We start from the raw sequence: 15,520 nt of genomic DNA on the forward strand, positions 1-15,520 counted from the left end.
CCCACCTGCTGGGTGACATTACCCCAGGGGCTACCCCTAGGAGGCAGGTAGGCAGTGGACGGCACCACTGACTGTCCTCTCTTCACTCATCCACGCCACAGTGGGCGCCCTCCTTTGTAAAGTCATTATTTTGTATAAGCAAGAGAACAATTAGCTGTGGAATGTGACTCGGGGAAACATGTGGGGCTCACGACTGTGACCTCTGAGAGATTCAAGGGACCGACACGGGGTTAAAGACTGTGACCTTTGAGAGAAACGAGCCAGATCAAACCAGGTCAAATGGCATGTCCCAGCTAATTTGTCTTCTGATGAGTAATCGTGAAGGCAGAAACCGACAAGGGACTGAAGTCTTAACCCCCGCAGGCTGGAGTGCGCGGAGCCAGGAAGGAAGGGAAGGGATCAGGGACAGCAGAGGGCACCAGCATTCAGGACCGAGTCCGAGAGCTCAGGGAACTAGGACAAAGGCTGGCATTTACACTTAGGACAGAAACCACACACCAAAGGCTGGCATTTACACTTAGGACAGAAACCACACACGGCAGGAAGGCGACAGTTCTCTGGGTCTCAGGGCCGTGGAGGATCTATGTGCACAACTGTGCTCCAAGCCTACCACACCATGTATTTCAGAACAGTCCGATCTCTGTACTAGGCATTCAGGGCTGGGGGAAGCTGTATCTATGGAGCCCTGGCGAGCTCAGCCAGCACCCACTGGGAGGGTGGAATCTGCCTAATGTTCTGGCTCTGAAGGAGAAGTGGGGCACTTCATAGGAGCAGCAGCAGAGAATCGGGAACAAGGAGGGGCTCCCCACTGCAGTGTATGGGGTGGCAAAGGCAGAGCCACTGAGGACTCTACTACCTGCTCTGGGCTTTCCTGGCCTTGTGACACTCTGTGGAATCCTCTTCTTTCTATATGTGTTATGGCTTAGATGTAAAATGATCCCCCCTCATTGTTTAATGCCCACGTGCTAAGCTGGTGGCACTACTGAGAGGTTCTAGAAATCTCACAAAGTAAGGCTTAGCTGGTGGAAGCAGGTACCAGGAAAAGGTCCTTGGGACCATTTGGTTCCCTAGCTATTTATGTTATCAAGTGAACTGCTCATGCCATACAATCTTCCTGTGATGCTCTGCCAAAGTACATGGGGTCAAGTGACTAGCCTGAACCATCTGAAATCATGAATCAAAACAACCTCTGTACCGTAAAGTGGTCTGTGTTGGGCATGGGTCGCAGCGCTTTTAAGAACAGTCACTAACATAGCGTGTGTCCACACAGCACAAGAGACTCGAGCAACTTACAGCCTTTCTCAACCCCTGTGAGTTGGGTAAGGACTATGTGAAGAGTTCCAGGGTCTGCAGTGTCCCAGGCCACTAAGTGGCTTGAGCACCAGTGGGAAGGACAGCCACCCAAGGTTGTGACCACAGTGAGAAGGGCATGTCCAGCGCAGGGTTCTGACCCTTTTAGAGAATGTAGATACTGCAGGGAGAGGCTGAATTTGTGAATATGGTATCCCTCCACCCACAGGCCCATCTCGTCCTGGAAACAAGAGCCAGAGATCGAGTATCAGCTAGGCCCCACTCAGCAGGCACAATGTACTGGGGTTCTGGAATATGCTCTGAGGGCAGAGGCCCCATTAAGCACAGGTGGCAGAATGATAATGCCTTGAAGCAGGTCTACAGGAGGATGGCTGGCACTTCTACTGTATTTTATTGGATAAACCTGAAGATGAAAGGACTTCTTTCACCTCTACCAAATTTAAATAAAGAGTCCACTGTAGCCAGTGCCCACAATGCCGACATGGGCATGAGACAGCGTCTCAGTTGCTCCTTTACCCAGAAGCTGTACCTCCCTCTTTCCCTGCCCCCCCACACCCAGAATCAGGTGATGACACAGAGAAGCTTTGGGGGAGATTCAGCCAAAGGTGCTGGCAGGCAGTGCCACAGAAGCAGGCAATCTGCAAACCCAGGTCATGGCTCTCAGGTAGGACACTGAAGCTATGACTACAGGTCAGTTGGATAGCTTATTTTGTAATAAGAAAAGGGAAGATGTTGTCTCAGTTCTTTGAGTGGCTTTCTAGGATGGGTACTTGAGCCTGGTCCCTTGGGAGTTCCTGCCCTAAATCCATTAGAATTTGGGAGAGGTGAAATCCTTTCCCCCTCTCACAAAACAGATCTTACAGTCTGCCTTAGGCTGGTTTTGAACTCATGGGTTCACGTGTTCCTCCTCCTTTGGTCAGCCAGTGGTTAAGACTTTGTTGTATACTGTATGCAACCCAAATCTGTTCTGAGACAACACCTTGTAAAGAGCAAAATGCAGGGTGAGATGACAACATGGGACAGTGACCTCACAGGACTAGGCACTGCACAGTGCAGAGTGGCTACACGGGACTGAGTGAACACAAAGGAGAATGTGTGTTCTCGTGGGTGAGTGGGGTGTCTGGGCAGAAAGGGCTGTACAGCTCACCCTCACCTCAGGGAGCTCTGCTGTAAACTACAGGGAATCACGGGCATGACACTGTCAGCCCAGAGCACAAACGGTTCCTCTTCCCCCAGCCCTTCCTGCCTTTGGTGGAGTGAGGCACAGGCGCAGTGGTAACTCCAGGCACCGTGAGATGCTGCTTCAGGTCCAGGATGACTTAAGCTTATCATCTCTAATGTCTATTTCTCACCTGGACGCCCCAACACTCTGTTCTCGTCAGCATTACAGACTGTGGGGCTCCATGGAGAATGTACTTATAGTGTTTTGTAAACTTTAAAAGTGCCGAGGGAAAATTAATTACATGGAACAGCAACAAGAAATTAAAAAAATTAAAACTGCTCCTCCGCCTCAGATTTTTCCTGTGGTCTTTTTTTTCTGCCTTCATCCCTGTAACAAATATAAAAGGGTTGGAAATGCGTGATCTGGGAGCAATGAGGCTAATGCTTGCTGACTGCTAAGTAGTAAGTGGGTCTCTAGAACTTCTGGGAGCTTTCTCAGCAGGCTGTGTGGGATGCTGTGGCCTACACTGAGGCCACTGGGAGCCGTTTCTCCAGACACCTGACCCTAGGCTCCTAGAGTCACGGGCTCACACTGTGAGGGAGGAGGCGTGGAGGGCAGGGCTCCCCTGCAGGACGCCAATGGAATACTCATCCATAAGAAGGACAGATCTTGGCCAACAGAGCAAGGGGGAACACTTAAACACCAGTTACTGTCTCAAACAGGTGGCAGTGACACTGGGACTCCCAGGACAGGGCATGAGTGCTCTGGGATTCTCCCTCTCTTTTTGGGAGGGAGTGGGTGCCACATGAGGACAGGAAAGCAGGGAGTGGGGGCTTCTTCTGAGCAAACAGCGATACTGACAGGTGTGAGGGAGCGACCTAGCAGCCCACTCAAGGTGCACTGGAGCCAGATGGAAACCTGTGGGTGCGGTGACATCTCGGAGCTGTTAACTGTCTTACAGACCAAGAGGGGATGGCATGACATATTCCCAGTTCTGAGAGAAAAGAGCCATCAACAGATCCTGTTGACAAACTCAAGACAAATGACTAAGACTCGCCTGTGACAGGGAACTTCTTGGTGCCCAGCAATACCTGTTGCCTGCTGATGAGGTGCTGCCCCCAGGTGACAGCAAGTGGCCCACCGACCACCTGGGCGCCGCTATGGAACCACATGCTTGCCGTGGCGTCTCTGTGCTGCTAACAGAGCCACTTTACACACAGACTTGAGGACATGAACCCTGCTCCTCCTGGTATGGTCACGGTGTTAATAAGGCCCCATTTCTGACTTTATGACTAGTTTCTCTGAGTGGCTTTCCAGGATGGGTGCCTGAGCCCTTAGGAGTTCCTGCCCTAGATCCATTATCATGACCATGAAAAACAAGAGTGTAAGGCCTTTAAAACCCCGAGAACAGAGCCACCATGCTGAATGTCATAGGTGGGAATGTGCAGAATGACAGCCTGTTTTGAAGGAGTGACATCCTTCTGGGGGACTCTGGTTTGGCTTCTGTCCTCCATCTGTCCCCTCATTTGGCTTACTTCTGCCTCCCTCCATAGCCAATCTCTCCCTTTCTAAGGACTCTGTGAGGCTCCACTTCCCCTCAGTGTACACGATCATCTCACAGAGCAGTAACTGCTTTGACCCACGGGGAAAGTCAGACGCTGGCCTCAGGTCAGGACCCAGGGGGACTTTTAGGAGGCAGAGGTCTCTGGTGAGGTCCACCCAGCATGAGCACTGGGATTGCCAAGTTGGCTCACGGCACCCCATGATCAAGTTCTCTGTATCAAGTAGATTTATTTGCTCCAGAGGGACAGAGAGCAGGGATAAGGGACAGGAGATAGGGGACAAGGGAGAAGGGGAAAGAAACAAGGCAGACAGGAGAAAAGAGGCAAGGAAGAGGGGAAGGAGTGTTTGACTGGAGGACAAACTGTGGTACACAGGCAAATGGCAGTTTACAAGGGGAAAAGGGAAAACTCCATGTTAGAATGAGGTGTTTAATTTGAACTGGGCATGTTAGTTAAGGTGGCCAAAAGGAGGGTTTGATTGTTGGACTTTAATACTTTGATAGCTGGACCTTGGTAGTCAGCCTCAGGAGGAGAAGTGGCCAAATAAGGGAACAACAGACTTTGGTGGCTAGCTTTCGGAATGTAGCCTAAGGATTTTAGCAAGGCAGAGGGGATGCGGGAAGGGCAAGGTCTGACAGAGCCATGCTTGTGCTGGAGATGCCTACAGTCCCTTCAGGCTCTTGCAACACAGACACATCTCCCTGTGGCCCTCGCCATCTATTGAGAGACCTGACATCTCTGTCTCCTTTAGGGCCTACCCTGAACAAGCTGGTTTCTGCCCAACAATTTCTGTCTCCTGAATTTTCACGGTAATGCACGAGCCAGCAATTCTACAGCCAAAGTGAATGAGAACTGTCTGCCCTACGGGTGCTGTGCTGCTGCAGTGCTGCTCACTCAAAGACGAGTGGACAGGGGACACAGCTGATTGGTGTGACATGGAAGGCACAATGGCCTATTTGCTCCCCAGGGGAAGTTAGAAGTAGGCAAGGGTTGGTGACAGAGGCTGTACTTGCATGCACCAAAAATACAGCGCCACACCCAGCAGCAGGCACAACTAACCTACTAATCAACATTAAAGAGACGGCTCTAAGCCACAGACTCATTTGCTCGGCAGCAGCCGACCGCAGTGTGCAGCTGAGTCAAGGTTACCTTGTACCTTTCGGTTTCAAGCTTCCCATGAGGGGCAGTGAGTTGAAACACGTTAGAATTTCAGTCCATTCAATCTGCAGAGGCTGAAATGCATTCTTTATTATTGGGTGTCTTACGAGCTCACCGCCGTGATCAAGTTCAGTCATGGAGAGAGGTACTTGGAACTGAGTGGGCAGGCCGTGGGAAGAAACACTGAAGGTGAAGCGTGGGGCTGGAAGAGAGGGCTCCTGACGCGACACTTACCTATGCCAAGGAGGCTCCCTAAAGCAGAGGGCTCTTCTGGACCCCAAGCCCTGGGCACAGACTAGATTGGATTGGAATACCAGCCTGCACTCCTAAAATGTGGGTAATTCTCACTACACACCCACAGCACGGGAAGGCTATGTGTCCAAGGGGAACGATGTCTGGAGTGACTTTGGCACCCTGCTTGACTCTGTATACAGCCCCTACCACTTGCTTGCCACAATATTTACACAGGCCATGACCCCTGCTTTGAGTTTTACAGTTATCTGAGTAGGTGGCTGGGCAGGTGTCCTAACTTGCTGCACACCTCTCTGGGCTGGGGCCCTGGCCTGCAGGAGCTGTCATGAGTGAGGGCTTGCTGTAGACATGAGGTCTCGGCACACACATGTGAGACTAACACCCACTCAAGGACCAATAGGTAGGCCTTCCCATCTTTACCATGGCTACCTGGGGGCCTTCTGGAAGGTAGGCTTCCCACAGGGAAGAGGCTTCTCAGAGTGCTCTTGGACACTTGAAGAATTATTAAATATCCCCACTGCTCCAGCATTGAGTGGTCACTGGTGCAGGCCACTAGTAGCGTTGCTCAGCACAGCAGGCCAGGCCTGGTCAGGATGTACACTTCGGTGTTTCCACCCAGTTTGTGTGGCTCCAGATGTCCTCCTGTCTGTGTGTGCTTTTCTTACTACTCACACCAGTCGGAGGGGATGCATGTGCTAAGAAAAGAAAGGCAAAGAGGACTGAATGGAAGACATCTTTACTAGCCGGAAAGCCTGGCTTTCTCTGGGTTCTCGTGTGTCCCTCTCTAGCTCTTCAGTGGACCGAGACTCCATACTGCTGCGCAGTGCCCAGTGGCTTTCTTGTCCATGCCCGAGATTTGCAACGTGCCAATCAGAGGCTTCTGCTGTGACCCCCAGCAGGGCAGCCGCCCTGCACACCCAGCTGATGGAAGTTCTAGCTCCTTTGTTGAGGGCAGTTTGCTCTGGGTAGACAGATGCGGGGCAGGAGTGTGAGCCTCGGGGCAGGGCGCCTGTCTGCAGCCCAGAGGGATGAAGCGCTCCTCAGTCTCTCTTTCTGCTTCTTTAAGTGGCTTGCCGAATGCCCCATCGTCTCTGATTAAGTCACAGCTAATTTGTTCTCCGCAGGAGCAGTGGGAAAGTGGAGCATCTGGATCAGGGGAGCGGCAGCAGCGGGCAGAGCCATCAGGGGGCTGACGGCTGGCCTGCCCGAGCCGGCCCGCGAGGAGAGGATGGTGGTGGCTGTTGTCCTGTATTTCTAACTTTGTCTACTGGAAAGCGGCAAGCCCAAGTGCGCCCATCTGTCAGAAACCCCTTTTAGCAAAGACACCAACCCTTCCTGGAACAGAGCTCTCACGCTGTCTTGTCAGCCATCAGCAGAGAAGCGGGCCACACTCCCAGCCCACGCGCCTCTTTTTCTGAGTGCATGAGACAGAGCCTCATCTGCTGCAGCAGAGGCTCTAAGGAAACCTTTCTACCTCTTACCCCGAAGCCAAATCTACCTGGGATTGTGGAGTAGGGGTGGTTCATCTGCACTGGCAAATGAAATTAACCTCAAGCTAATTGTACCTTACTGGTTATGGATTATACCTATTTATGCAAATGGCTCTTAGGAATGTCTCTGCTGTGTGGGTTCTTCCCCAATCAGTTTGCAAAACTCTGGTGAGACCTGGAGGAACAGACAGTCTGCAGAGCCAGAAAGGGAGGCATAGAAAGCAGAAGACAGGCATCTGCAGACAGTGACAGCCAAGGGCTTCTGTGTCATGACAGTGTGGTACACTGATTCCATTTAAACCAGACACGAGAAGTCACCAAATGACTCAAAGGCAATAAACAAAACCATCACTGTACTCCTTTAAGAAAAGTAAGTGATGTCTCCATATAAGAGGATGCTGCATAAGAGCATCGCCCTGATCTAAGCCAGGCACGTGGAATATGCACACACTGTCCAGTCCTTGTGAGTCTTCCAGACAGCAGAGCTTCATCTGGGCAACTGGCTTACAGTGGCTCTGCCCCAAACCAGTCTCTAGCCTTTGACAAACACTTTAGGTATGGATACCATAGTGACACTATTCCAGAACCTTGTGTATGAGGAAGAAGTGAGACAGTTTCCCTTGGGGACCGGTGGAGAATGCCGTGGTGTGAATGCTCAGAGGAAGAGGACTGAACACCATGACAGTTACCTTGCTGCAGACGGTCTTGACCCTGTGTAATCGGTCCAGGGACTCCTGTGGGTTCCCCAGATACTGCTGCAGTTCTGCATGCAGAATACGCATCGAAAAGGGGACCATGGAGCCTAGAGTAGAAACCACAGGTAAATTAGTGAGCTTGCTATGGATGTGTGTGTTTTCTGACTGTCCAGAGGAAGGAAGCATTTACAGGGTGTCTTAGTTACAGTTTCTATTGCTGTGATGAAACACCATGATCAAAATGTAACAATTGCAATATTACATCTTCCAGTTTGTAGTTCATCACCCACGGAAGTCAGAGCAGGAACTCAAGGTAGGAACCTGGAGGCAGGCACTGATGCAGAGGCCATGGAGGAGTGCTACTTACTGGCTTGCTTCTTATATCATCCAGGACCCCCTGCCCAGGGGTGGCACGGACCCCGACAACTTGGGTCCTCCCAAATTAAGTATCAATCAAGAAAGTGCTTCACAGACTTGCCCACAGGCCAATCTGGTAGATCATTTCTCAACTAAGGCTCTCTGTCTGTATAGCTGACAAAACACTAGCCAGCACACAGGTGTTGCATTGGAAGCAAGAACAGAAGTCCTTTGATTTTTGGTTTAGCTGTAGAATACAAGCTGGTTTTCTCTGCTAAGTCATATCTTACATATCTAGCCAATTACCAAGGGAGACCAGATGTTACCACTATTGCCACAGCTCTGCAGCAACCACAGAGGTTCTCACAAATAAATTCAGTAGCAGATACCAAATGGCCACCAATGAAAGCTATACAGAGTACATTACTGTAGCAGGTCAGAGTGTGAGTGTGAGTGGAGAGGGAATATGGGGGCCTGAATAAGAATGCCCCCATAGGCTCATACATTTGAATGCTTAGTTGCCAGGGAGTGACTTTAAAGGATTACAAGAATTAGGGGGTGTGGCCTTAAAGGAAGGGTGGACTCTGATGTTTCAAAAGCTCAGTCAGCGCCCACCCCCCATTCAGGATGAGGTTCTCAGCCTACCTGCATGGCCATGGTCTTCTCCATGATGATAATGAAATAACCCTCCGAAACTGTAAGCAAGCCCCCAATTGAATGCTTTCTTTTATAAGAGTTGCCTTGGTCATGGTATCAAACATTGACTAAGGCAGTGGATTTGTATTTCCCAGCAGGGAGGGCTGCAAAGAAAGCAACTGGCTCTGGAGGTGCTCCTGGCGATGCCAGAGAAGGGGCAGATAGCTCAGTGAAGGGACCTCCCTATCCTGGGCTCAGAGAACAGGGCTCAGGAGGTGTTCCTGAGGCTGCCAGAGAGGGCCAGACATCTCAGCCAGGCCATCTCTCCATCCTGGGCTCCTGCTAGCTTGGCACAGAGTGGAGCTAGAGCAGGAGCAGGAAAAGGTGTCCTTCCTGCTCACAGGTCTGCTGGCACACTTGAGGCTTCTCCAGATTAGAGTCTTCAGGACTGCCCATCAGCACAAGGCATGTGGCTGCATTCGAAAGAGGAAACTGATGGGAACTACATAGGAGAACAGGAAGCTCTAGAACTGAGACAGGAAGAGAACAGCTGGGAAATACTGTCTGTCAGTTCCATGCTAAGCAAACGGATTTAACTTACAAGTTACGTGGCAAGTTTTAAGAACCAAGTAGAGGCCAGTCCCTGGTCACAACATGTCTCTAAAAGTGTAAACACACACTCAAGTGTAACATACTTCCCTCAGAAAGGTTACACGCCCCCTAGCAGCACCACTACCTGGGCACCAGGCATTCAAGTGCCCAGATCAAGCCACCACACTCCCCAAGTATGGACGAGCTTGCCTGTCTCAGCTGCTGGGAATTTCAGCATCCTTCAGGTTCAGTTTGGCTACCCAGTACAACAAAGCCTGGCCAGTCAAAATCTGTAAGAAGAGCCTAGTCCTCTGTGTGTGTGTGTCTCCCATGTACAGTCGGGGCCTGTCTAAAAATAGGTTGACATGAATACTGAGGAAGTATTCTCATTAGTTGTTTAGAAAATATTAAATGAGGCTGGGGTGGTGGTGGTGGTGAAGAGAGAGAGAGAGAGAGAGAGAGAGAGAGAGAGAGAGAGAGAGAACACATTAAATAAAAACAACTACTTGAAGATTATTTCAGACTGTCCCCTGCAGTGTTGAAGAGCTACACCACCATTGTGGAAAGTCAGGGAGGAATGTGCTAGAAATCTGCTGGGCCTTGGTGTGTGCACTGAAAACTGAAAGCAGAGAGCCGCATGGGTGTGACCTCCATGGGTCACTGCTGCTCTCGGAGAGAGGCAGCTCCTGGCAGCGTGGGGCAGAGGCACAGCTGGACTTGCTGCCATGTACCCAACACTATATGTATGTTCGCCACTGGCAACAGAGAGCATGTGGGGAGAGTCCCACTGTAGCTTCTTCCGTCCCTAAGGCACAGACCCACAGGTTGGTCTCAGTCTTCCTCTTTCATTTTTGTAACAGGGACACTTAACTAGATTCACTGATCCATCAGGAGACCCTGGACACCCTCTCCCCTCCCTGGTATCCTCCTCCCCATCACCGGGGTGGAAGGAGCAGGTTGGCAGCTGATGGGGATACTGATCACTCCATCAGTCTCCCTGAGATGCTCTACTGCTGAGATACCGCTGTGTGAGAGTGTTCAAGGACACATACTACTCTCAATGCTATGAAGACATCTTCCACCTAATGCTACATTGGTATGTAAACAAAAAGTACCCTAGATCAAATATTTATTATTTGATCAAATTTTTTTAGATGGAGGTAGAGTGATAAAAAATATGGACTAGGTCATCCAATCCAGGTAGTGCTCCAAGTAGCTTCTCAACTGTCGCAAGTGTCGGGGAAACAGAAAGCTGCAGGAAGCAGGAGGACACCCTTCTCGGTACTCAGGAGTTCAGGCAGAGTAATGTGAACTATAAATCTAAATCTAATGTCAGCCTAACATGTTAGCTGTGGGAGGTAAACTGACTTTGCAGTAAAGAATGAAATTCCAGATGTTTACAATATTATGCAGCCATGTCAGGTTTTGTGTGGATATAAAAGATTCAGAATTTGCCTGAGAAAGAGACCTGTGAGCTGCAGACACTGGAGGGAGCAGAGGAAGACTGAAGACTGGGTGAGAATTTCGAGGAGCAGATGGCAGCAGGGAGGACGGAAACTTAGCACTCAGTTAATTCGAGAGTCTGTACATCTGGCTCGATGATTTGAGGGTGATCTGTCCTCAGGTCTAAGTTCAGAAGTGAGTGTCTATAGCAGCATGGCAGGCGCTGCAACCCTAACCTAGCACAGACCACAGCCCATTGGGGCACCGCTGGCAGGTGCACTGAGATAATGAGAATGTGTTTTCTTTCCCGTGTGAGATCATGCACTGAAAGGGAAGGGACCATGGAAAGATAAGCAGCGCCATGGAAACCCCAAACTCGAGCCATGGCGAGTCTTTCCTTCTCACGGAGAGGGCTCTGAACAGACTGAAAGTGGTGGTGTGCGGGCATTCCAAAGACAGAAACACAGCAAATGCACACAGTTAGCTCACTGGAAATCACGACTCAGTGGCTGGTCATCAGTTACAACCGTGCCACGTGCGCAGTACCATGTGCAGTACCTTGCGCACTGCAGCGAAAGCCGGGTGTGGTGGCACACGCCTTTAATCCCAGCACTCGGGAGGCAGAGGCAGAGGCAGAGGCAGGCGGATTTTTGAGTTCGAGGCCAGCCTGGTCTACAGAGTGAGTTCCAGGACAGCCAGGGCTATACAGAGAAACCCTGTCTCGAAGGGTTTCTCGAAAAACAAAAACAAACAAAAACAAAAAAACCCAGAAGGCACCCAGAAGGTACAAGGAAGGTTCTCAAAGCCAATCAGAGAACAGGGTTGGGAAAGCGATCTTAAGTCCCTAAGAGCAGTTGTTCTGTCCTGAACATTGCAGAAAAACAGACAAAACCAAAATAATCCCTAGTGCTCGGTACATAACCTGATCCCTTTGTTTCATCCCTCCATGCCAGGGGTGGGGTGGCAGCCATCTCCTGGGGAGGGTGCGATACCCCCTGGGAGTACAGAAGTAGCAGTGGATAGCTGAGACAAATCTGGGTTTGTCATAGGGTTGTCTGACTCTGGGCCCAAAACATTTTGACGCAGAAGATTCCACAGGAATATCTGCCAAGCTAAGTGTACTTGCTGTTTCCTTTTGTTGGAGAAGGAGAAAGTGGCAAGTGGACCTGAGGGAGGGAGAACAGCAGGTCTCCACAGAGAGCAGGGCACCTGTGCAGTTGCCAACAGCTCTCTATGGCCCCTGGGGATTACTATTCATGTACCTAGAGCTATGCCACTGTCTGGGCAATAACCAGGGCAGCAGTGTGCTGTGGCTTAGTTAAGAAAATATTCCAGGGGCTGAAGAGATGGCTCAGTAGTTAAGAGCATTGACTGCTCTTCCAAAGGTCCTGAGTTCAATTCCCAGCAACCACATGGTATCACATCTGTAATGGGCTCTGATGCCCTCTTCTGGTGTGTCTGAAGACAGCAAGTGACAGGACAGTGCACTCATATACATAAAATAAATAAATCTTTAAAACAAATTGTCAGTCATAAAAGAAAGGAAGGAAGAAAGAAAGAAAGAAAGAAAGAAAGAAAGAAAGAAAGAAAGAAAGAAAGAAAGAAAGAAAGAAAGGAAGAAAGAAAGAGGGAAAGAGGGAAAGAAAGAAAATATTCCAGAAAGTTCTCTGGTACATGTCTCCATGTGCCTCTGTTTAAGTGTGTCAATTTGACACAGGCTGGAGTTATCACAGAGAAAGCAGCTTCAGTTGAGGAAATGCCACCATGAGACAGCTGTGAGGCATTCTCTCAATTAGTGATCAAGGGGGGAGGGCCCAGCCCATTGTGGGTGGTGCCATCCCTAGGCTGGTCATCTTGGGTTTTATAAGAAAGCAAACTGAGCAAATCAGGGGAAGCAAGCCAGTAGGTAACATCCCTCCACGGCCTCTCTTGCTTCCTGACCTGCTTGAGTTCCAGTCTTGACTCCCTTTGGTGATGAAAAGCAATGTGGAAGTGTAAGCTGAATAAACTCTTTCTTCTTCAACTTGCATCTTGGTCATGATTTTTTTTTTTTTTTTGGTAGGAATAGAAACCCTGACTAAAATAGCCTTAATTCCTAGTCTGATCCCAACATCACTGCCAGGATTATGATTTAGATATAGAGTACATGGGCCCACCAGGAGTTGCTGCCAAATAAAAAGGCTAGGTTGGGCCTCTGAAATCAGAGGGCCCTCCTGCAGGCCTGGAAATTATCCTTCCTAGAATGGGAGAGGCTCCCTTTAAAATTACTAACAAAGGACTAAATGCCCATACCATGGGAAGAACACCAATAAATGAGCAGCAGGAAACAAAGCCTGTGTGGGAGTGAGCCCCTGGGGAGGAGGCCCCACAGAACAGGAGTCAGGGGAAGAGTAAGACCAACAGGTGGGGCTCAGGCCCAGCAAGTCAGTCCAACCAGGCTGCTGACTTGCCGAGGGAAAAGAAACCACATCTTGCTGCTGGGAAGGAAAGGAGGGCGCAGGGCTGTTTTAACAGCAATCTGGCTAAACTGAAAACTCTGGCACAACAGGCTTTAGTAAAACCACTTTTAACTTAGACCTTGGAGAGCCCCATAGATGTTCACACAGAGAGATGTGCAACGATGCCTATGCTAGTCTTCGTAGGAACCCGGCACTGAAAAGAGGCTAAACTGCGCCTCAAATGCTCTTGAGCCAGGTGATTGGCATCCTGGGGGAGTTCAGCTGCGTCCCCTTCCAGAAGGATTGTCCCAGTTGGGCTTGCTGACTGTTTACAGCCCACCATGAAGGAAGAGGAGACCCTTCCCTGACTATCCAGCCAATCCCCACCACCTGTTCTATGAAACTTTGAGTGAATGCATCCAAGCTCAGGGAGGGTCTAGAGAATGCAGGCTAGAGAAGAGTAGAGGAGGGGGCTCCATCTATGTAGCTCGGGGAAGCCCTCATCCTGGCTGGGCAAAGGCTTCCTGTACAGCCTGATGGGCAGAGGTGCGCCTGTGCCTTGTAGGTAACCCTCACCTCTACTCTGGAACTGCAGGGTGGGATCGAGACTCTTGTGTCCTTGGGACTTTAGGAGGAAGGACAGATATTTACATCTCCTCCCAGGAAGGAATTCTAGCAACCCAGGGAAAGTGGTTTTTCCCAAACCAAGGAAGACAAGCTCCTGACACAGAGAGCAAGCATGGTCACTGAATATGTGCGGACATGTAACCCCTGGATCTGGAAGTACGGGAGCTCCTGGTTGGAACGGATTTTAGGAGGGGGTAGGACTGGTAATGGGAGTTGAATTCATGGGCCCTCAGTGCTGGGGAGGGACATGCAGCCTTGGCAGGGCAAGAGCAGTAAGTGTGGTGGGAGAGCAGGCCCAGAGGGCAGAGGGCAGAGGGCAGAGGACAGGACACTGTGAATGCTGGGGCTGTGCTGCCTGAACTCTGTCCTCCTTGCTGCTCCATGAGCAAGAAGAGAACTCTGCACAGTAGACCAAGTGGGGCTAAGGGTCAGTAGACAAAGCTAATGGGACTTGCAGAACAGCTGAACATTGGATAGAAACTGCTTAAATGTTCTAGAAATATATCAAATACAGCATTGTCCCTTTTATGAATGAAAAACAAACAAAAAAACTCAACTTCATTAGCTCCACACACAGTTCATCAAGTCTTGTTATGAATATCATGAATTGCTATAATACCCAATCTTAAATGAAATATATTAAAGCTCATTCATAAAAGTTATTTATTTGTTTGTATTACTATAACCCCCTTTTAAAAGCACATGTTAATGGTTTGCTTTGCTTATATATTGTGAGCTAAAATGAAATGAATGAATCAATTCTTACATTTATGCTTGTAATGCCACAAAATGATAAGCAGCATTAGCCAGCATCCAGCCTATCACCGTGAATGCATATTAACACTTGAGCATGCATGATATATGTCCATTTCATAATCTGAAATAGCTGCTTCATGATGCACAGCTTCTGTCTTCTCTTCATCCACATCCAGGTGCCACTTAATTTCGGGCAGGAGCAGAACATAGGCTGCACATCTGCCTGCATATCTGCCTGCTCCTCATCCTGCACACCCGCATGCTCCTCTGCCTGCACATCTGCCTGCTCCTCTGCCTGCACATCTGCCTGCTCCTCAGCCTGCACATCTGCCTGCTCCTCAGCCTGCACATCTGCCTGCTCTTCGGGTGGCACATCTGCAGGCTGGGTACCTAAATGTTCTTCAAGCTGTATTATCTGCTGGGAGATATGGCCTTAAACTGGACAGCGACAACGGACCACTCGATGCCTGGACTTAAACATGTTGCTATCTTTCAAGGAAGCTTGTTCCTTGGAAAGTCCTCACAGAGGAATGTGGTGCAGAGGCCTCTGAGTTACCGTAGGCCAGCAGGCCTGCTGAGACTGAGCAGCAGGACAGTGGTGGCCAGAAGCCCAGGGGAGCTGAGCTTTTTATCCCTCCTACAGCAAACACCTGCTTAGACTGTCCCCAACAGCTGTCCAGTGCTCAGAAGCTACTGGGATGAGATAGTAATCTTGCATCTGCAATTCTCGAGAATGTCACCAGGAATAGCACAGAGCCTTTGTGCAGCTATGTGACTATGGGTTTAGTAGCCTGGTGCCAGTGAGAGATGAGCCTCTGTGGTTCACATTCTATGCTTTGTTGGTCACAGACAAAACCCCATTGAAACTAGTTGCTAACCTTGCGGTTAAGGCAGAGTGCGGCCGAGATGGACTGAGGAAACATTTCTTATGCTTTCAGGAAAATAGCTACTCTTCTGAGAAAAATCAGTTGTCTCCTGATGATCCGAGAAATCAAGAAAAGGAGACTAGCTAGAATCCTTGTCCCCCCAGTTCCCATACACA

The 15,520-nt window shown here is 49.8% G+C and overlaps 1 protein-coding gene across 12 annotated transcripts in view; it reads right to left on the minus strand.

Moving 5' to 3' along the window:
• Window positions 1-15,520, minus strand: part of Trappc12 (trafficking protein particle complex 12) — a 59,866-nt gene that overhangs the window by 13,628 nt on the left and 30,718 nt on the right. For 8 of the 12 annotated variants that reach the window (XR_003950034.1, XR_001780444.2, XM_006515059.2 and 5 more), the window contains one exon: window positions 7,625-7,737. The exons of 2 other annotated variants lie outside the window; for them this stretch is intronic. Coding sequence is in view for 8 of the 10 variants with exons in the window: in XM_006515059.2 (XP_006515122.1) it covers window positions 7,625-7,737 (113 nt within the window). In the remaining 2 variants the exon portion in view is untranslated. Of the gene's footprint in view, window positions 1-5,259; window positions 6,141-7,624; window positions 7,738-15,520 lie in introns of those variants that run through there. 2 more of the 12 variants (NM_001377005.1, NM_001161411.2) reach the window with 1 other exon arrangement.

This window comes from Mus musculus, chromosome 12 (genome assembly GCF_000001635.26).
Source record: "Mus musculus strain C57BL/6J chromosome 12, GRCm38.p6 C57BL/6J".
In the NCBI taxonomy this organism is placed as follows: domain Eukaryota; kingdom Metazoa; phylum Chordata; class Mammalia; order Rodentia; family Muridae; genus Mus; species Mus musculus.